At 43.4% G+C, this 22195-nt stretch overlaps 1 protein-coding gene across 1 annotated transcript in view; it reads left to right on the top strand.

The window, feature by feature from the left end:
* Positions 1-22195, top strand: part of LOC134398147 (calpain-14-like) — a 46882-nt gene that overhangs the window by 9264 nt on the left and 15423 nt on the right. The window contains exons 7-14 of the mRNA XM_063125392.1: positions 632-717; positions 3195-3269; positions 7177-7340; positions 9773-9940; positions 10824-10828; positions 17571-17773; positions 18979-19015; positions 21054-21110. Of these exons, the coding sequence (XP_062981462.1) occupies positions 632-717; positions 3195-3269; positions 7177-7340; positions 9773-9940; positions 10824-10828; positions 17571-17773; positions 18979-19015; positions 21054-21110 (795 nt within the window). The remainder of the gene's footprint in view (positions 1-631; positions 718-3194; positions 3270-7176; positions 7341-9772; positions 9941-10823; positions 10829-17570; positions 17774-18978; positions 19016-21053; positions 21111-22195) is intronic.

Here is a 22195-nt window from a genome sequence, read left to right on the forward strand (position 1 = left end):
ATGCAAAATGTGCTATTAGATTTGTATGTTTGATTTATTTATATGCCCAACAAAATAGATTCCACCAGGCACTGAATAATAAATCTAAAAGAATCATAAATGTATATAAAAAGCACAATGACAATTTAAAAACAATAAATACACCAACACAGCCTAATATAATACAACTGCAAAAACTAAAAACATCACCAGATAGAGTTAAAACCACACTGCTCAATGGTTCTCCTTTTATTCTCACAACAATCCTGCGAGGTAGGTTAGGCTGAAAGTGACTGTTCCATCAAAAGTCACCCTTCAGCTTCATAGCTGAGTAAGGATTTGGACCTGGGTCTCCCCAGTCCAACAATCTAACCACATTGGATACCCCACATTGGCTCTATCTTAGGCATTCCTATGCAACAAACCCGACAAATAGATGGGAAACCGTCAGGAGGGCTTTCATGAGCAATGTGATTTGGGCGGAATGTGATACTGGACATAGAAAAAGAGTTTGTCTTTTATGATCATTTGGAGGGACCATGTTACTGTGCATCTTGTAGGTCAAAACTGTTCTCTTGGATTGTAGCCAAAACTTTCTTGCTAGCCAAAGGAACAGTAATTCTTGCTAAGACTCTGATATTGTTTTGCACAGGTGACTTGCAAGCATGGACCTGAAAATTTAGTAAGACTGAGAAATCCCTGGGGGAAAGTTGAGTGGAAAGGTGCCTGGAGCGACAGGTGAGTGTTTAAACAATAGAATTGTGCGAATCAGCAAAACTGGAGCTCTCTTAAGTTTTTTGAATTCCAGTTTGAAACTCATTCTGACCTGAGTCCATATCATATGGTGAGCTTTGTTTTTTTCTTTCCTTTTCACGTGAAAATCCATCCATATTTTTGTGCATATTTTTCCAATGGTATGCATCAATTGTGCACATCTTTAAAATGTGCGCATTCTTCTCCCATTTATTAAAGCATATTTGCGCACATTTTTCAAATGTATGCATGCTGTCAAATGCATTTTTTTGGGGTGGGGGGGATCCGTTTTGGAGGGGATCTACATTGCAAGCTTGGAAAAATATGGACTTTGACTCCAGATTGTGTCTGAGTCTGCGTTTTGTCCAAAAAGTGTGAATTGGGTAAATCCTGATAAAAAATGAATTAAAATGAATTTCTCATACATCCCTTAAAAAAGTGATGGCTAGGTTTGATGAAATCACAGTGCCACCTGCAGGCAGAGATTAATCCTGACAACCTCATCAGTTGGAACATAGTGTAGCTTTTCAAAGCAAAATTGCTGATAGATCAAGAAGCAGTGATGGAGATGAGCTTAGATGGACATATAGACCACACAACATGGAAGGTCAGTTTGTGAAAGTGAAACACGGGACGGATCTACACTACTGCGTTAAAGCACTTTATAACAGTTATAAAGCGCTTTAACTGCTTTAAAGTGCTATAAAACTGTTATAAAGCACTTTAAAGCAATAGTGTAGATCCGGCCACGGTCGTGTGATGGTAGGAAAAGAAGGTATTTTGCTTTCTGTTCCCTGCGTTAAACACTAACTTGGCATGTCCAAAACACATCAAAGCCACAGCTTTGAGATCCTGGCCCTCCTCTATATGACAACCTTACAAGTATTTGAAGAGTGCTAGTATGTCTCCCCTCAGCCTTCTCTTCACAAGGCTAACCATGCCCAGTTCTTTCAGTCTCTCCTCATAGAGCTACCCTGGGAGAATGTCCCAGAGAACATCAGATATTTTGGAAACCCCTTCCTGAGGCTGTAGAGTTTTCCACAACCTCAGGATGGGGACTCTTGAGATTGGATCCCTTCCTATTTATTTATTTATTTATTTATTTATTTAAAACATTTATATCCCGCCCTATATCATTAAGATCTCAGAGCGGCGTACAGATAAAAGCATACAGTATAAAACAATAAAAATGCACAGTTAAAACAAATTAAACTTTCACGGTCACAAGAAGAACTGTGGTGCATATTTCTGAGTCTGTGTAAAACTCACCTCAGACAGCTTCAGGGAGAGCATAAAGAGGGTGAGACAGTGGGTGGGGATAGAGGAGAGGCCTGGAACCAAATTATCCTGGTTCCCTTCTGTTGTGCATTCCACCCACCACCAGTTAGTGGGCTTTCTTTTTGAAGAGGAGGAGTAATGGGAGGCTAAAATGCCTCCATTCTCCTCCTGCCCTGCCGGCAGCAGCCCAGCAAGACTCTGGATTTTTGGAAGTTCAAAGCTCAGAGTTTTCTTTCTAATGGGGTGTAATTCCACAGGATTATGCCCTAAATAACTAGTTGCTACCCTTTTATGACAAGCAATATCCAGTGCCGGTGCCAGACTATTTTGCACCCGAGGCAAGGCAAACTACTTGCACACCCCCCCCCCCAAAATTGCCAACTTTGATTTTTAAGAACAGATGTTTTGTAGAAAAAATAAAAAACACAAAACTTGGACGTATAATGTTTTTTCTTAAAACAGCTAATTTGTCTAAAACTGTGACCCTTAAAGGTCAGTACTCCGCCCCTCTGAGGTCTGTGCCCTAGGCAGCTGCCTAGTGGCCTAATGGTAGCGCCGGCCCTGGCAATATCTTCTGCTTGAGGTGGCTGCCTCATTCTGCCTAACAGTAGGGATTTCTGTCGCCATGAAATCCGGCCCTTTTTGGGTTTGCTGGATTTCTGCCGCACCCCAACGTAGCATGCATTTGCTGTGGGTTTCTTCCCCAAACCTGGAAACTTTTGTGGTTATTTTATTTGTGTAAATAGCAGTTTGCACAAACTGCAGCTGCAGTTTGCGCATATTGTTATGCAAATTATTAAAAAACCACCCCAAAATCTGCAAACTGGTCTGACTCGATGCAGGTGAGCCAAATTCTAGGGGCCCCAGCTGATGAGAGCTCCTCTGACATCCCTACTTAAAGTTTGGGTGGGTTCTGATCCAGGTAATGGGAAAGTCTGAGACCCTGATGAGCCAACTCCCAGTCACAGGGGACAATACTGGGCTGGATGGACCAAGGGTCTGACTCCGAAGAATGCCACTTTATATGCCTCTATCAAAGAGAGTTTCACTTTAGAAGCCTCCCAAGCAGTCTCTGATGTGGTGGCCATAATGCCCACAAAAGACAAGCAAGTCGGAATTAGTGGCCTATAACAAAGGTGACTGAGCACTGTTTTAAAAATAAACTCTTTTCTGCCCCCCTGTAGCTCTGAAAAATGGGAGCTGCTCAGCCCAAAGGAGAAGATTTTGCTCCGAAGAAATTCTGATGACGGAGAGTTCTGGTAACTGAATGAAATAACGAAAGTGACGGCCTCGCTTTGGCTGCATAGTTTTTGGATGAGGATAGTTCTCTTTTATGTGTGTGTAGTGTTAGCGCTCTGGGGACCAATGTGCTCTGGAAGGGGAGGGTCTTTGTGCCTGGGGTGGGGGAAGGAGATTTCAGAATGGATATTTAAGCAGAAGGTGGGTGGTCATTTGTTAAGGAAGCTGTCGGTGCAGAATTATGGGAGAGGGAAAGAATATGTCTCCCTATGCACTGCCTTCACTTTATGCATAATTTTTACACTTCCATCATGTCCCCCACTTACTTGCTGCTTTTCGAAGCTAAACCACTAGATGGACTAGATGACCCTGACCATCACTCTCAGCTTTAAAATTCTATGAATGTATGATTCTGGCAAGATCTACATTACTGCTTTAAAGCGCTTTCCAACAGTTTTGACAACTGTTGGGGCCCAGGACACACTCCATATACAGTTGTCAAAACTGTTATAAAGCGCTTTTAAAGTGCTTTAAAGCAGTAGCGTAGATCTGGCCTCTGCCTTCAGCATCTGAGCATTGGAGGTATATTCCCCATGATCACAGATGTTCCAGGTTGCTATCAGTCAATGGACTCCCAATCAATACTAATTTTTAAGAGGCATGTCCATAGTGAGCAGGTTCTTAGAATATAACAGCATGGCTGATGGTGGTAGCCATAGCACCCTTGCTTCATGCACCACAAGGGAAAAGGGAGAAACCCCGAGCTATGTTGGAGGAGACCATCCTACATTTCCCCTTCATGGCAGCACACACACATATACAAATCAGGGGATTTTAAAAATTCAGTTTCCCCTACTATACCATTTTCCCACTAGGTGGCAGTGTTAACATACAATTTAATTTCACGTCTTTGAACTCAAGTTGCAAGTATTCCTCTGCTAATAGTTCGTTGGTGTTGCCTTTTCTACTATTCCTACCACCAGTGTTACAGTTTACTAGCTGTTATTTAACAAATGTTGTGCCAGAAGTGTGCCAGGCATTGTACAGGACATTTTATTTATTTATTAATTTATTTTGTTATTGCATGTATAACCCACTGTTTTTCTTGCAAGGAACCCAAGGCGGCGTACATAATCCTCCTCCTCCGCTCCACTTTATCCTCACAACAACCCTGTGAGGTGGGTTGGGCTGAGAGTCTGTGACTGGCCCAAAGTCACCTAGTGGGTTTCCATGGCCAAGTGGGGACTAGAACATCCAGCGACTAGAACTCCCAACATCCAGTCCGACACGCTAGCCACTACACCACATCTTGCATATTTATTTTGTCAACAGTTTGTGCATTTTTGTGTGTGTTTATGGCTGCCGGTGCTCCTGTGCATGCAAGCAGAAATACCCTCCTCTGCCTCATGCTGCTGGCTAGTCAGAACAGAGATGAGGGGACAGAAATATGAGTGGGTGAACTCGCTTGCACTCAGCTCAGCAGACGCTCACCTTGCCACTGGTCGCCACCACTCGATAAGCCGTGCAGACCTCTTTTGAGACTTGGCTTGGCCCAGTGAGTTCTCAGCAGCACACCAAAATTGCACACTTCCCCCTCCTGCATCAAAGGAGGCTGCCATTGATGCAGTGGGGGTAACTGTGCAATTTCGGAAGCCTCCGTAAATTGCACACTCCCCCCCCCCACCAAGACAATGCAGTCTTAAAGGCCCCAAGGGTAAAGGCACCGGACTACCGAACCCAAGTTGGGCGCTTGAGGTCACCCTAACAGGATAGGAATGGTGAAAAGGAGATGGGACTAAGGTTTCATCTGAATCAGGCTCACCAAAGCTGAACCCATGAACCTCTGTCAAACTCCAGGGCTAGGCTATTGAAAGGAGTCGCTTTGACACCTCAGAGGAATCATCCTAACACGCTCTCACAGATTAGACTTGGAGAAAAGGTATAGACCTGCCTTCTCCAATCTGGTGGCCTCCAGATGTTTTGGATGACATGTCCCAGCATTCCCTTCCCCATGCTGGTTGGGACTGATGCCCATTGAAGTCCAGAACATCTGGAGGGCAACAGGTTGGGGAAGACTGATATAGATGCTACGAGATGAGAGAAGTAAGGAGATTTATTTATTAATCATATTTACATACTGTCTAATAAAATCTTTAAGTAGCTGTATTCAAATCCATGATAGACCTCGCTCACCCTAACCTAGCTCACAGGTTGTTTTTGGGGATAAAGAGGGGATGGGAAGAAACCATGCGTACCTCCTGGAGCTCTTTAGAGCTCCTGGAGCAGGGGTTTAGGACGCCAGGCCCTGGTGCCATATCAAGCCCTCCTGGGCCCCCCAATCCAGGCTTCTTTTGTTCCGCAGATGGCCACACACCCCTTTCCCACAATCACTGATCATTTTAGGATTTCCTAGCTTCTGTGCAGTTTTCCTCCCATTCTAAAAAGTTTAAATGCCGCTCCTGAGGCTTAGTTATTGGCAGCAAGATGTTTATGCTAAAACTTGTTGGTGGTTTTGGCCACACCCCTTTTGCCTTTGGTCCCACCCACAAGTAGAATGCAGCCCCTGAAAGCTTCTCTGAAATAGAAGTCAGCCCTTGGGCTGAAAGCAGTTGCACACACTTGTTTGAGAGGAATGACAACATTAATGATGATGATGATGATGATGATGATGATGATGATGATGATTTCCAGGCAGGACTGAGTCCTGGATAGGGGAAATTTAAAGCGGCTTGGTCTCTAACATTAACACCCTATTTCTCGTATTAAGGATCACTGTCTATTATTTATTTATTTATTATTTATTAAATTTATATACCGGCCCATAGCCAAAGCTCTCTGGGCAGTTTACAAAAGTTAAAAACAGTGGACATTTAAAAAGTATACAAAATTTAAAACCATCAAAAATATATAAAAACAACAGTATAAAACAGTATCCATTTTAAACAACAGTTCTGGGGTCCATTAAAAAAACAAACAAACTTAGCATATGTTGTTAAATGCTGTTAAATGCCTGGGAGAAGAGAAAGGTCTTGACCTGGCGCTGAAAAGATAATGTTGGTGCCAGGCGAGCCTCATCGGGGAGATCATTCCACGGTCGGGGGGCAACCACTGAAAAGGCCCTCTCCCTTGTTGCCATCCTCCGAGCTTCCCTCGGAGTAGGCACTTGGAGGAGGACCTTAGATGTTGAGCACAGTGTATGGGTAGGTTCATGTCGGGAGAGGCGTTTCATCACGTATTGTGGTCCCAAGCCAAAGCAACATTGTATTCAGATCTGTGCCAGCTCATAGTGGCCAGGGTGGGAGGGTGTGTGTGTGTGGGGAGGAGGTGAGTGTAGAGGCTTTTCTGGTAGCTCATCTTTTTAGAAATATATCCTGCCCATTGGAACCAATGGGAAGGAGACAGCTACAAGCCTGGTGTAGGTTTGGGACCCAATCCCTGCAAGTGTAAGGAGACCAAGGAGACTTTGGATGAGGCTGCATGGCTGCCGCTGCCCTACATCCAGATTTACAGCCACTGATCTTCCGCGGGTGTGTTGCCCTACTGGTGGAAACCCTCTCTGCTGACAGAGGGTTGCATCCAATGGGTTGTACCCAATGTTAGTCTAGCTTAAATCCCATTCATTTCAATGGGTCTACTTTATGTAGGAGTAACATTGGATTCTTGTACATCTCTAAAGAAAAACCCAATTCTGTCAATGAGCAGACGATGGAACGAAAGACAAGCTGTGAAACACAGAACAGATTTCACAAAATCCATACATCCGTAGAGGGAAACCATTGGTGGCTTGGAGATTTTCTTTATGGTTCTTTGTAATAACACATTATATTTCATCTCTTTTCCATAATCTGAAGAAAGGCTTTGACAAATATTATTGCATATGGCCAGGCTAGACTGTTGACTCAATGTCCTTTGATCCATCTTTCATAGGATATCTCTGCAAGATTTTAAAACCCATTTTGTGGATCTGATGATCTGTAAATTAACTCCTGATCTTATGAGTCAGGAAGATGGGAAGAAGTGGATGTGCTCTATGCAGTTTGGCAGATGGGTCAAAGGAAGCACAGCAGGCGGCAGAACGAAGGGCCACAAAGGTGAGTCTCAGTTGGGTACCCCTTGGGGACATCAGTATTCGAAAACAACACCTCGCCTTAAATATCGATATAAAACTATTGCCTTAATATCTACTTCTGCTGCAATAATGTATGCAAAGCACTTCAAAGTACTGTAAATAAAGTGCTGGGTATCACCACCACCACCATCACCACCATCACCATAACCATTACCATCATCATCATAATTCCTAAGATCCCATGAATGGAACTCCACTCATGGGATGTTCCTGATGGAGTGAGGCAATTTTTGCCAATTCTCCCATCCTCCTGCCACCACCTGTCCCCATCCCTACCCCAGATATGCTCTGGAGATTTCGGGGAGCCACTAGAACAGCGGAGGTGTGGAAGGCTGCAGGGAGAACAGGGAACCCCAAGCAGGAGGGTTTGTTGGTTCAAAGGCTCTTCGGTTCATAGAAGGGCAACTCAGGTTCCAAACCACAACAATTATTATATTAGAAAGCATTTTTTTTTAACAGACTAAACCCAATGTTACACATCTCTCTTTCTGAAAAGATCTAGAAGCAAATATAAGAACTGATTTGGAGGACACAAGCATAATATCAAAGCACTAGTGGTTATAAGGCACTGGTTCAGAAACTGGTTCACCCCCCCCCCCACAAATCCAGCATATTTTAACTTGGATTGAGACTTGGGGGAGAGGGGATGTGGCTTGGGGAAGGAGGTGTGGCCTTCTCAGGGTGGATTGTGAGCCTCAGAGGGCCAAATGCAGCCCTCAGGCCTGAATTTCTACACCCCTGTTATTTGGTCTCATCTGAGCTCATCTAATTGAGCATTTCCAAAGCTAATTTAATTCCAGTAGGGGAATTTATTTATTTATTTATTTATTTATTACATTTTTATACCTCCCAATAGCCGAAGCTCTCTGGGCGGTTCACAAAAATTAAAACCATCATAAAACAACCAACAAGTTAAAAATACAAATACAAAATACAATATAAAAAGCACAACCAGGATAAAACCACGCAGCACAATTGATATAAGGTTAAAATACAGAGTTAAAACAGTAAAATTTAAATTTAAGTTAAAATTAAGTGTTAAAATACTGAGTGAATAAAAAGGTCTTCAGCTGGCGACGAAAGGAGTACAGTGTAGGCGCCAGGCGGACCTCTCTGGGGAGCTCATTCCACAACCGGGGTGCCACAGCGGAGAAAGAGTTCATTGTAAAACTTTCCAATTTGAAATCATTGTTACTCCCCCACTTTTTTTAATCCCTGGCTGGATTATGCCCTAATCTTTAAAAAAAACCCAGGGCATGATGTAATTGCTGCTCACTTCTTCCCAGTGGAAGCTGATGGCTCCAATTTCAGTGGGGCTGTAAATCCTTTCTGTGTTTCAGTCACAGCCAGCCAGAACTTTAAAAGAGCTATCCAAAGTGCTTCAGCATCTTGGATAACCCCTTTAGAGTTCTGGCTGGTTCTGATTAAAACCCAGAATGGACTTATAGCCGCACCGAAACCAGAGCCACCAGCCTCCTTCCTCTTGCTCGCACCACTCCATGTGTGATGGTTTCATTCTGCTGACATCTCTACTCCCCGTCTGTCAGCAGCTCACAGGACACCAGCACATGCGTCATGGTGTACGTCAGGCTCTAACTAGGCCTTCCGCAAGTTGGTGTCCTCCAGATTTTTTAGATTACAACTTCTATCTGCTCTGGTTTTTGACAATGTTGGCTGGGTTTGATAAAAGTTGTAGTCCAAAACAACTGGAGGCGTCAGGTTGGAGAAGGTTTGTGAAATGATAACTCCATATAAGAATGCTGAGGAAGACATTCATGTGTTATAATGTGCACAGCTGTAAATTAGAATGTATTTCCTCCACTTGTTTATTTTAAACCAGATCAATTGGAACAATAAAGCAGTTTATAGATGTTTGGAATTTGTAATGCTAGCCCTATCCCATTATGATGCTGTGTCACTGCAAGTGGTTTCATTTAGTAAACTTTATAAGAAGTTACTGATTCATGCTCTGGGAACAGAGGCCTTGTCTTGCTCTGCAGGTTCAGGATGTGCAAATGAGCTGGATCTCTGAATTCCACCTTGAAACTGGTTCTTTTTTGTTTCCATTTGCTTTGTTTTTCTTTTCACATGGAAATTCATGTGGATTTGCATGCACATTTCCCCAAATGTTCATATCACTTCTCTGTGTTTTTTAAATGTACAAATTTGTCTCCCATTGATTAAAGCGTGTTTGTGCACATTTTTCAAAAGTATGCCATTTTTCATGAACATTTTCCAGATGTGCACATTTTTCTTTGCTTCACAAACTCAGAAATGTGTGGATTTTGACTGCAGATTACATTCAGGTCTGTGTTCAGCTCTGGGAGGTGTGAACAGGGTAAATTTTGGTTAAAAACTGATCAGAAACCAACTTTTTGTATTTCTCTATCTCAGGGACATTTTGGATGAATCCCCAATACTTGCTGAAAGTTCTGCAAGGCAACAGCAGCAATAGGTCCTTGTACTCATGCAGTGTATTGGTGTCTCTGATCCAAAAACACAACAGCAAACACCGGAATCAGATGCCTCATCTCCACATAGGCCTCTCTATCTATAAGGCAAGTGGAATCTTTTCCCTTCTGCTAAAATTGTTGGGACGGATTGCCCTAAAGTGTGTGTAAGAAGCTCCTGGGCTGTCCCAAGCAAATGAGAGTATCAAACTGTTTCCCCTTTTTAGGAGAGACAAGGGACCTTGGCCTACCAACGTTGGCCCAGCTCTACAAGGGGACTGTCTCCAGTTATAGAGTTAAACCAGAGTGAGTTGAGGCTGTGAATCAGAGGTAGAAGACGAGGAGAAGAACTGAGAGAATTGGGATGCCTGGAATAAGATTTAGAATGGGGGTGGGGGCTCAGTGTTTTTACAACAGATGGCCAGTTCACCCATTGGTTGGTTCAACCTATTATAAATTTCACATTTTAGATCACTGGCTAATACCTGTTCTCCTTTCTCTTTCTTCCTAGCTGGGCCAGGAGGTAAGTTTTTTTCTTTGCTTATTCATATATGAGCCCCATAGTATTTGTACATTCCTTCTACCTGTTCTTAAGGGTTGGAAAGACTATATGCAATTAACTTCAGTGTGTTAATCAGAACTGCAATTCTAAACTGAATGTGATTTCAGTTTAGTTGGATTTTGAATTAGAACACTGGAAACATTGGGTGAGATCCAGACTTAGTCATGTTTAGGGTAGATCCATTGAAATTGATTGGATTTAAGTTAATGGATTGCCTATTCCATTGAATTCAATGGATTGACCCTAAACATGACAAAGGGCCTTGCTAGACTATGCCGAATAAGCCGGCAGGGAGGCGGGGCGATGGCGCGCTAACTTTAGCGTGCGCCGCCCCGCCTCCTACACGCACGACGCGCAGGGACTCTGGAAACCCTGCAGCATCGGCCATTTTTTTTTAGTGTTAAAGGGGCCACGTGCACCCCGAAGACTCCAGACAAGGTAAGTGGTTTCTTTTTTAAAAAATTATTCTTCTCTCGCCCTTATCCCATCCTCGGCTCTCTGGCTTTCCCCCCACCCTGTGCCATCCCCGGCTCTCCTTCCCTTGCCCCCCCCGTGCCATCCCCGGCTCTCCGGCTTTCCCCCCACCCTGTGCCATCCCCGGCTCTCCTTCTTCGGGCCGGGGCTGTGGAAAAGCTGTGCCATAAGCAACTTCGCTTATGCCGGCTTAAGGCAGGCTTCAGCGCGGCCTGACCCCGGATTCCCCTGTGCGTCATCTGGATGCACAGCAGGGAAACCGGGCCTCACTGCACACTAAGACCTCGTCTAGCAAGGCCCTAAGTCTGGATGCAACCCAAAGCATATTTAAATGGCATTTGTGATAAAATATTGCAATGCGTTGTTCCTAAGAAATTGGTATTTTTAATCAGGCATTATGCCATACAGGGTATATCAATGGGTGTAAGATGTGCAAGGCCATGCACATTGGCTCTACCCTAACAGTCCTTTGTATGCCAGCCCCGCTTCCTCAGTTCTTCACCTTTGTGTATTGAGTGGGAAGCTAGTCACATTCATTGAATGCAGTTGCTTGAACAAGAGTACAATTCCTCACCCTTCCATACACAGTTGGGAACCATGGTATTATTATTATTATTATTATTATTATTATTATTATTATTAGTAGTAGTAGTAGTAGTAGTAGTAGTAGTATCCTGCCTTTTGCCCAATACTGGGCCTCAAGGCGGCCTTACAAAGTTTAAAACATACATTGTAAAACCTAGGAAAAGAACTGTACAAAAAGCAAACAAACAAAAAATTAAAACATAAATGTTTAAAATACATGACAAAATTATGAGTCATAATTATGAGTCATAATTATGAGTCAAAATTATGACCAGATTATTCTCCAAAGGCCTGCTGGAACAAACAAGTTTTAGCCTGCTTCCAAAAGCCCATCAAGGAGGTAGCCAGTCTAGCTTCCCCGGTAAGAGAGTTCCAAAGCACTGGAGCAGCCACCGAGAAGGCCCACTCCCATGTTCCCACCAAGCGCGCCTGTGAAGATGATGGGACTGAAAGAAGGGCTTCTCCAGAAGATCTCAAAGCATGGGCAGGCTCATAAGGGAGAATACAGTCTTTCAAATAACCTGGACCCGAGCCATAAAGCAGTGTTCCATACAAATCCCATACAGGCTTCTACTCATGTTCAACCGAATGTGAGTAGAAGCTCTCTTCAGACACCCTCAGCTTGGTATGGGAGAGTTGAGCAATGAGAAAATGGGGATGGGTTCATTGGGTGTGGCATCAGCATGAGCATGTTGATATACCCTGTTCAAGAATAATGCCTGAACAGAGCTAGATTCAGGTTTATTTATTTATTACATTTATACCGCCCCATAGCCAAAGGTCTCTGGGCGGTTTACAAGGTTACAATCGTAACCATACTTTCTGGGAAGTAACTTCTATTGGGCCTGTTCAGATGACACATTAAGCCATGGTTAGGCAGCTAACTATTGCACCAAATGGTTAGTGAGCCTGTTTAAACCATGGTTATATAGCCACCATGGTTAGGAATGGTTCACATGACATGCTAAGCCATAATATTTAGCTCAAAATGCTTAACTACCGTGGCTTAGCATATCATCTGAACAGGGTCATTAAAACCATGTGTTCAGGTTATCAGGAAATAACAAATTCTGTATGTTTGGCACAGCATCCAATGCTGCCATGGGAAGGAGCTCTGTTGACTTCTCCCATTCTGGAAATGCTAATTTGGGCTAGTTTCCAGGATTGCTCTATCTCCCCATTGCAGTAGAGTTAGGCCTTAGCTAGACCTAAGGTTTATCCCAGGATTGTCCAGGGGTCAAACCTGTTCATCTAAGTGCCACACAGGGCATCCAGTGCTCAGGCAGGGACGAACCCGGGATGATCCTGGGTTAAACCTTAGGTTTAGCTACAGCCTTAGTTTCCACTAGCACAATGTTTTTGACGATGGTAGACTGCCAGCATTGGATACTGCCCTATGTGCCTGCAACTTTGAATTCTGTTCAAGTGTGAGTGTGTTCAGTATTCTTTATAGCTTATTCTAGACAAGCTTCTTAAAGTATTCAGGGGGAAAAAAAGATTGTTAATGCCGATGCGGCTCAATACATTTCAAGATAATGCATTTTTATGGCTTAATTAAGCATTAATGGTGGTGTTCCTGAGCTGTGCCCAGAAGCAATAGACAGGCTTGAGTGAGAAATGGTTTTATTATATTTCTTTTTTAGGCTCAACAAATTATACATTCCTGGAGGAAGTTCAGCCACCATTTTGGCTCACTCTTGGGAATTATTCGCAGGTGCCACTAAATCGATACAAGCACTTTTGTCAGGGGGATATAGCAGTATTCAAATCATGTTTCTACTCTAATTCATCCGAGATATTTTGGGTTTTATAATTTTTTAAAAAAGATCTATGTTACAGTGGGAAGAAACTGTTTTCAATGGTGTTTCTGCCACAGCATATATCCATCAAATAAATGGCTACAAGGTGGATGTGTAGTTTTATGAAGTTGAGCCATCAGATCCAAATTAGGAATGGGCAGATCTGTTAATTTCACTTTCTATAATGTTTACATTTCTTCAAACACACATTTGTTCCATCCCATTTCTGCATGAGCTTGTTTTTTGTTTTGTTTTTTTACTAAAATCCTCGTGAAAAAACATATGCATTTTGTGCACATTTTTGTATGTGCAAAAACAGGTGCATATTTTTAGACACAGTTTTACCTGACATATGCATCTCTTGCAAGCAATTTGCAAAAATATATGACCTTTTGTATGCTATTTCTCCTATTCTGTGCATTTTTGTATGCCATTCTTTCTAATGTACCCATTTTGTGTGCACATTTTCTGCCTGGAAAACTGCATCACAAAATTCGAAGTGTGAAAACTGGATGATCATAACATTCTGCTTCACATATTAGTTTGAGAAGTGTGAGTTAGTTCAGTTCATATTAAAATGTGAACCAACCTCTCCCTCATTTCTTAATCCAACTGGTAGCTTTTATCTTAAGCTTTTAGATAAAGGTTAGCAGCACTGGTGCAATTCATTTCCATGTTGATTGCAGCACTGTTAGGGTGATCATATGAAAAGGAGGACAGGGCTCCTGTATCTTTAACAGTTGTAGAGTAAAGGGATCTTCAGCAGGTGTCATTTGTATATATGGGGAACTTGCAGCATCTGGTGAAATTCCTCTTCATTGCAATAGTTAAAGCTGCAGGTGCCCTCCTCTCTTTTGTATCTGGTCAAGCGGGCAGGACTCCTGCAGCTTTAACTGTTATGATGAAGACAACATTTCACCAGGTGCTACATGCATTCAAATGACACTTGCTGAAATTCCTTTTTCTATATCACTTTAAAGATGCTGGAGCCCTGTCCTCCTTTTCATATGGTCACCCTGAGCACTGTTGGTGCTGGTTCATCCTCTGCCATTTTGTTCTTTGCTTCATTTGAATCAAACTATCAATTGGGACTCCTCCTCCTGCTTCTATCAGATCAATATCAGATCAATAGGACCAGAGAAACCAGTAGATATGGTTTAAGCTTTTATCTGAGTCCATCCAAACAAAAGAAAAGTGAAAATTGTTATGGCAGTCTGAGCACTTTAACTCACAATGCCAGGGATCCACACATGGGTGATAAGAGCTACCTGAGCTTCTACTTGGAGAAATGTGTAGTAATACATTGTTTATTTATTTGCTATTTTTGTACTGCCCATCAACCAAGCCCTTGGGGTGGTTAATAAAATATAAATCAACACAGTACAAAAAGCAATCCAATAACATAAAGATCATTTTAGAACAATATCACACAACTATTGTAAAACCAGTAAAATCAGCATAAAACCAGTCCAGGATCAGCAACCAGCATGAAAGCAGCATAAAATCAATATAAAACCAGCCTTTTAAGGGGAAGATAATTAGTTCCAAGATCTAAAATACATTTTAAAAAGTGCAACTAAAAGGCTTGGTAATGTTAAAACATGCTTACTTGGTACTGAAAGGCCACAATATAGGTGCCAAGTGAACCTCTTAGGGGAGGGTATTCCATAACTGGGGTGCCACCAGCAAAAATGCCCTTCTCTCTAGTGACCACTGGCTTTACTCATTAATCAGGGAGGACTCTGATGTAGTGACAATAAAGAAGATTGTGCCTTCCTGCATTTGCAAAAGTAGATTTAACTTACAATTCCGGAAATCAGAGCCATATCACCATCCAGCAAGCAGGATGAAAGTTACATACAGGTCTCCTGTTGGTGGCTGTCATTTTAGAAAATAAAGACTTTCTATTTGAACCCATGATACAGAATTGTGTACTAGTAGATTTGAGTTGATGTGAATGTTGTGCACTATTAATTTTTCACTATGGAATTTAAAGTTCAACATCCACTGATAGTTCAAATAGTTGCCAAATATTCATTCTTCAAGATCAACATTTGACATCCTATACATGATATTGGTCTTTGATATCTGATATTTGGCAAACGGCAATATTTAATAGCTGACCGGCAATTGGCATTTCATCACCGGCTGTACTTAACTGGGGAATAGCTTAATGGCATTCAACATATGATAAAAAACAATCCACCAAAGGACTGCCCAATCAATCTACCCAGTACTCAGGTTTCATCAAATTTTAGGCTAAATTACAAATTTTAATTCAGAGCAATTTCAAAATGTTCTGAAATTTCTTTTCAGCTCTAGTATGGATGTAATATATTTCTGTCTAATCCTGTCTTTCTGCCTGCCTGTCTGCCATCTCTCTCTCTCTCTCTCTCTCTCTCTCTCTCTCTCTCTCTCTCTCTCTGTGTGTGTGTGTGTGTGTGTGTGTGTGTGAATATCTATCTTATCATATAGACATATAGATTCTACTCACAAACACTCACACAGATGAACAGCTTTTGTCGCTCACATATTTGGCTCCATATCACCTTATACACTGTTGCACTTCTAAACCCAAATACACTTCTACCTACCACTGCCCTGGCTGCTACCCATAAAAGAGATCCTAAAGCAGGTGGAAGGGAAACTTTTGGAGGTCTGGGAGCCAGTTCCCCACTGAAACCCACTGGGGGGTGCACCACATCACGCCTTTGTATTTGCCACTGAAATTCAGTGGCATGGTGGCAAAAAAGGGCTGATTTCCCCTGTTTTGCTGCTGTGCTGCCAAATTTTGGTGGCAAACTATGGCTTGGTTTCCCTTAACACAAGGAAAACCAAGCCACATTTCTGTAGCAAACTTGGTGACAGTGGCAGTGGAGGGAGTGGAACTGCCAGATCTAGCCTATTGGCAAAGTGTCATCCTTCCCTGTTCTAAAGGACACCAATTGGGGCTTCCTGGACTGGGCAGTGAAACAGACCCTGTCTGTCTCTTGTCTGGAGGTTTGGACCAATCAGAAGGCAGTACTTCCACTTTCAGGCTCATTGAAGCTTGGAACTGGAGGCAGCTTGGAGGTAAATTTCAGACGTGTATCGAGCGCCAAGATTAATATAGTGAAGTACAAAACCAAGACCAGTTTTAAAATTGGAAATACAATGAATCACAGCATTGACCGAGGCATAAAAGCCTTGCCTTTAATATATGATGCATTCGAAGGGGCAACCCCACCCTCTTAGTAGATGACAGATGGCTGCATTAGCAGGAGAGAAATACAACCCAAGCAAGAGAGAGAGAGAGAGAGAGAGTGAGAGAGCAGGGAATTTCTGCAAGTGCTCTTGCGGACAACCCAGTCCACAGTAGAGCCAAACGGTGGAGCCTTTTTCAGGAACGGCCAATTCAGGGAGGCGCCAGTGTTCTGAGCCAAGGTGAATATTGACAATCTCTATGCAGGCTGTTCTCTGATTCAGTAGTAATATGAAATGGCTAATGAAAGGGCGATTTTGCTTTCACATAATGGGCTGAGAGGGTTGACCAAGAGTGGCTATGACTGCAATTGTAAGCATCCTTAAGCAGGATCAGTGGACGCTGGCAGCTCCAGTTTCAACAAGGCTCTAATTCCATTCTGGATTTCAGCCAGAGCCAGCCAGAATTCTGAAGGAGCTCTCCAAGGTGCTGAACTCTATCCCGGAAAGGATCAACATCTCCTCCCTGTGCCCTGCAGTCCCCAATGAAACTCTCCCCTGCCGACCTGCTATTGGGGAGCATCTAACATTGTCCCAGCACTAGTGCTAATGATGTGGCATAACCATAAAACGACACTGGTGCAACGTAAGTGGTGCAACAGGAAACGTGTTAATTTTCTACCAGAATTTGGTGGCACAACAGCAAAAAAGGGGCAATTTTTCTTCAAAACAAGGCATGCTCAAATTACTGTTTTCCCCTCCATTGCACTAAGTTACATTGCACAAAACTTGGTTTTATGTGAGTGCCACATCATGATCACTAGTGCTGTGTCATTAGTGCTAGCCCTGGGACTATGTTGGAGGCCACCCCTTATTTAAAACAACAACTGAAACATGGTTTCTAATGTTGCATTTAGCATCACAGCTAGTTTTGCCCTTAGAAATATTTTTCTTCAACCCGTGCACTTTTTTGTACAGGGATAGGCTGTGCAAACGTTATGGCAGGTGTACAAACGCCGTGATAAGCACAAACGTCAGCAGATTCACTTCCTCCGAAGGACTATTTACAATTATGTTTGAAAGCCCCAAGCCATTGGGTGCTTCCTTATTTTGTTTTCCAGCTGGTCTCTTCTTCTTTTCAGTACTATGACAGTAATAAAAAACTGCCTCCTGCCTTCTTTGCCTGGAACAAGACTTTGAACTGGTCGGTCTTTGTGAATGACCGCGAGGTGACTCAGGATTTCCGGCTGCCCCCTGGGGTGTACGTCATCGTCCCCTCCACCTCAGAACCTCACCAAGAATCAGAGTTCCTCTTGCGGGTCTTCTCCAGGAAGCACAGCCTTCAGTAAGTGCTCCTGTTTTGCTTTGTGATCATCATCGTAGCCCACCAGCCTTCTCCAATCTGATGCCCTTCAGATGTGTAGGGCTGCAACTCCCGTCATTGTCTACTCTGGCTGGGAATGATAGGAGTCAGAATCCAGCATATCTGGTCCATGATGCCCTACCGTAACTCAGCCTAACCACGTGCAACTGAAGCAACCATATATTGCTGCCATGTTTACCCCTGCTGCTTCCCCTCCACTTGCTCTGTGTTGGGTTCTAGAATGTGGCCTACTCTGAGTGTAGACATGTCCTCTTGCACTCTGTGGAGCACCATGTGGACTCGTGGCCCTGAATCAGGGTGGGTATCCTTCGGCCTGGGCAGCAAATCTAGCCAGAACTCTAAAGGATCTATCCAAGGTGTTGAACACATTTTGGGATAGTAGTCAGCACCTTGGATAGGTTTTTTTTGTGGGGGCGGGGAGTTCTGGCTGGTCCAGACTGAAACCGAGAATGGAATCACATCTCCATCGAAATCAGAGCCACCAGCCTCCACTGCCTATAGTTAAACTATGGAACTCACTTCCACAAGATGTAGTGATGGCCACCAATTTGGATGGCTTTAAAAGGGGGTTGGACAAATTCATGCAGGATAATGGCTACTAGTCCTAATGGTTATATGCCATCAGAGGCAGTCTGCCTAGCTCATGGGCGGGAGGGTGCTGCTGCACTCATGTCCTGCTTGTGGGTTTCAGGTGGGCAGCTGGTTGGCCACTGTGTCAACAGAATGCTGGATTAGATGGAGCCTTGGTCTGATCCAGCAGGGCTCTTCTTATGTTCGCCGCCCTGAGATCTTAGTGATATAGGGCGGGATATAAATATTTCAAATAAATAAATAAATAAATAAATGTTCGTAGCTTCAAAGCTATATCCGCTTTTACAAAGTTGACAGACCTGTAGTCACAGACTTCCCCAACGTGGCACCCTTCAGATGTTTTGGATGGTAACTCCCAGCGGCCCCAGCCAGATGTCCCATGATGGCCAGGATGATGGGAGTTGTAGTCCAACACATCTAGAGAGCACCTGGCTGAGCAAGGCTGGTCCAGACAATTGGGGAACATTCTGTTTTTCGGGGGGGGGGGGAGGTGGCTGGGCTCCCTCAGTGCACAAGTTTGGTTTTACTCCCTCTCCCTGTGTATGTCTGTGTAATTTTTTTAATATATATTTTAGTGAATTGGGCAGAGATTCAAGCTACGTCCTTTCAAAGGTGAGTTGAAATGAAGGCAGAGGGCATTGGATATTCATGGCTTCTTTCTGCGACTCTTCTCTGGGTCCATGGTGGCAGTGCTGATCAGCTGCATGCAGCAAGCTAAGCTCACAAATGAATTTATATTGTCAGCTAACTTGAGGGCCCACTTAAGGGCCTGAATGGCAGGATGTAAATTTGAGGGTTAGGGGACAGGCAATCCCTGCTGGGTGCTTTTAAAGAGGCAGTGCAAGAGAGGGGAAATGTAATTCTCATTAGCTTTTAATGTGGTAATGGCACCAGAAGATGCCATTACTTCCTCACTTATCTGTGGTAAATATCTCCTTTGCACGGAGCCCTGGCAGCTGCCATTTAGCATGTCAGGGGGAAAGGCTTGAGAGCGCACAGGCTAAATGCCACCTCTTGAAATGTGGATGCTCATTCTCAGGGCATCTTGGGATTGAGGGCCAAGGTGTTCCCGTGGTCAGTGAGGGAAACACGTATCTCAGGAGCCCAATTTCAAGGCTTGTGCAACCTTAGGCTTCTGTTTCTCTTTCTGCACAGGTTTGTAAGTTGGAATAAAGAGTCGCTTACCTCACAACGTTTTCATGTGGAGGAATATTGTGAATTTTTTAAACATGTTGTACAGTAAAAGTGTTTTATTAGTGATTAGTGGTAAAATATTAACTATGTGAAACAATACTGCAGATAGGCATTGTGCTGGATGTTTCACATTATAGAAATGTATCCAGAAATCGATACATTTCTATAATGGGCTCGGTGGCACGGAGTGCTTTTTACCAACTTCGGTTGGTGGCCCAGCTACGCCCCTATCTGGACAGGGATAACCTAGCTTCGGTTGTCCATACTTTGGTAACTTCCAAATTAGATTACTGCAACGCCCTCTACATGGGGCAGCCTTTGAAGACGGTCCGGAAACTGCAGCTTGTGCAAAATGTGGCGGCCAGATTGATAGCTGGAACAGGAAGATTTGAGCATATAACACCGATTCTGGCCCGCTTGCATTGGCTGCCTATATGTTTCCGAGCCCAATTCAAGGTGCTGGTTTTAACCTATAAAGCCCTACATGGCTTGGGACCGCAATACCTGATGGAACGCCTCTCCCGACATGAACCTACCCGTACACTGCGCTCAACATCTAAGGTCCTCCTCCGAGTGCCTACTCTGAGGGAAGCTCGGAGGATGGCAACAAGGGAGAGGGCCTTCTCAGTGGTGGCCCCCCGACTGTGGAATGATCTTCCCGATAAGGCTCGCCTGGCGCCAACGTTGTTATCTTTTCGGCACCAGGTCAAGACCTTTCTCTTCTCCCAGGCATTTTAAGCAGCATTTAATAACGTTAAGTTTGTTTTAATGGACCCCAGAATTGTTGTTTTAAATGGATACTGTTGTTGTTTTTATACTGTTTTTATGTTTTTTTAAAATTTTGCATACTTTTAATGTTTACTATTTTTAATTGTTGTAAACCGCCCAGAGAGCTTCGGCTGGGGGGCGGTATATAAATGTAATAAAATAAATAAATAAATAAATAAATCTGTGTGCATAGTTCTTGGTGTGTCAAAGGAAGGTGCGTGAAGACAATCTTGACTTTAAGCATGTGGACCTTTCTTGATGGTTTGGGATAAATCCTTTTTCCTGTGATGTGTTTGATTGGCAGCTGTTCTCTTGTCATTAAATCTGTGGTGCTACAGGGTTCACCTGCTATAACTCTGCAATCTTTTACATTTATTTAATTTAGTTTATTTATTTGCTTTATATCCTGCCTTTATACCAAAAACTGGCACTCAAGGAGGCTTACATCAGCCTTCTCCAACCTGGTGCCCTCCAGATGTTTTAGACTACAATGCCCTTCAGGACCAGCCAGTCTGGCCAATGGTCACGAATGCTGGGAGTTGTAGTCCAAAATATCTGGAGGGCACCAGGTTGGGGAAGGCAGCTTTACATATGATGTGAGTGACATCGATTCTATTCTGAAAAACTGGATGCCCCTGCTTCTTCTTTTTTCCATTGCCAATTTTAATTATGTTTTTATCGTCTTCAGGAAATAGTCGACAAACATGAAGACTGGGAAGATTTCTTTGCTAAGTACTTTGTGGAAGTGAGTATCTATCTATCTATCCATCATCTATCTATCCTCAATCAAAGGAAATAATAAACCTACCATGTTTAAGTTAGTTCTGTAAAAGAAGATTTGTAGATAAAAAGAACACTCTATGTTTGGAATAAGATGCCCACTGGAATCCAGAACGCAATGCACAGAGCAAGAGGGTGCCGTTGTACTCAAGTCATATTTGGGGGTTTCCTGTTTGCTGCTTGGCCACTGTGTGAACAGAATGCTGGATTAGATAGACTCATGGTCTGACCCAGCATGGCTCTTATGATGTTCTTATGTTTAGAATCCCTTCATTACAGCTGTACTACATGTTCAGAAGAACCATGTGGTACAGCCAAATGCATGATGGCAAAGTGCATGTTTGAATGCTCTCCAACATCAAGAGCTGCCTGCCTGTGGAGCGCTACCGTGCAAGAGATGGGACATCTAGTCCAACCCCCTGCTCAGTGCAGGGAACTCAGAACTGGAGCATCTTCAGCCTCTGTGTCTGAAGACCTTCAGGGAGGGGGAGTCCACCCATCCTCTAGGTCAGTGGTTCTCAACCTGGGGCACTCCAGATGTGTTGGACTGCATCTCCCAGAATGCCCCAGCCAGCCCAACACATCTGGAGCGCCCCAGGTTGAGAACCACTGCTCTAGGTGATTGGTCCCATTCATGGACTGCTCTAACAGTTAAAATGTGACTCCTAATGTTCAATCCAAGTAGATCCCCCTATATTTTTTCTATGCCCCGGATCATTTTCAGTGTTCCCTTCTGAACCCATTCCAATTGGTCTATATCGTGCTTTGAGCGTGGCAGCCAGAACTGGAGAGGATCTAGCCTAGCTTTCTCCATGAAGTGCAAAGATTTCCCTTAAGTGCAGACACACCACTGAACATGTGGGAGCACTCAAAGAAGTGATTCTCCCACCTGCATCCTGAAAAGGTACTGTGGGAAGAGGACTTATTCTGAATGTGTAGTTTGACTCTTAGCAACAGAAATGTGATTGGAAAATCAGGAAACGTAGGCTTTATGGTCATGGGACTCATTTGTTGGGTGGTGGGCTACTGATAAGAGTAAAGACACAGTGC

Source organism: Elgaria multicarinata, chromosome 4, assembly GCF_023053635.1.
Source record: "Elgaria multicarinata webbii isolate HBS135686 ecotype San Diego chromosome 4, rElgMul1.1.pri, whole genome shotgun sequence".
NCBI lineage: Eukaryota > Metazoa > Chordata > Lepidosauria > Squamata > Anguidae > Elgaria > Elgaria multicarinata.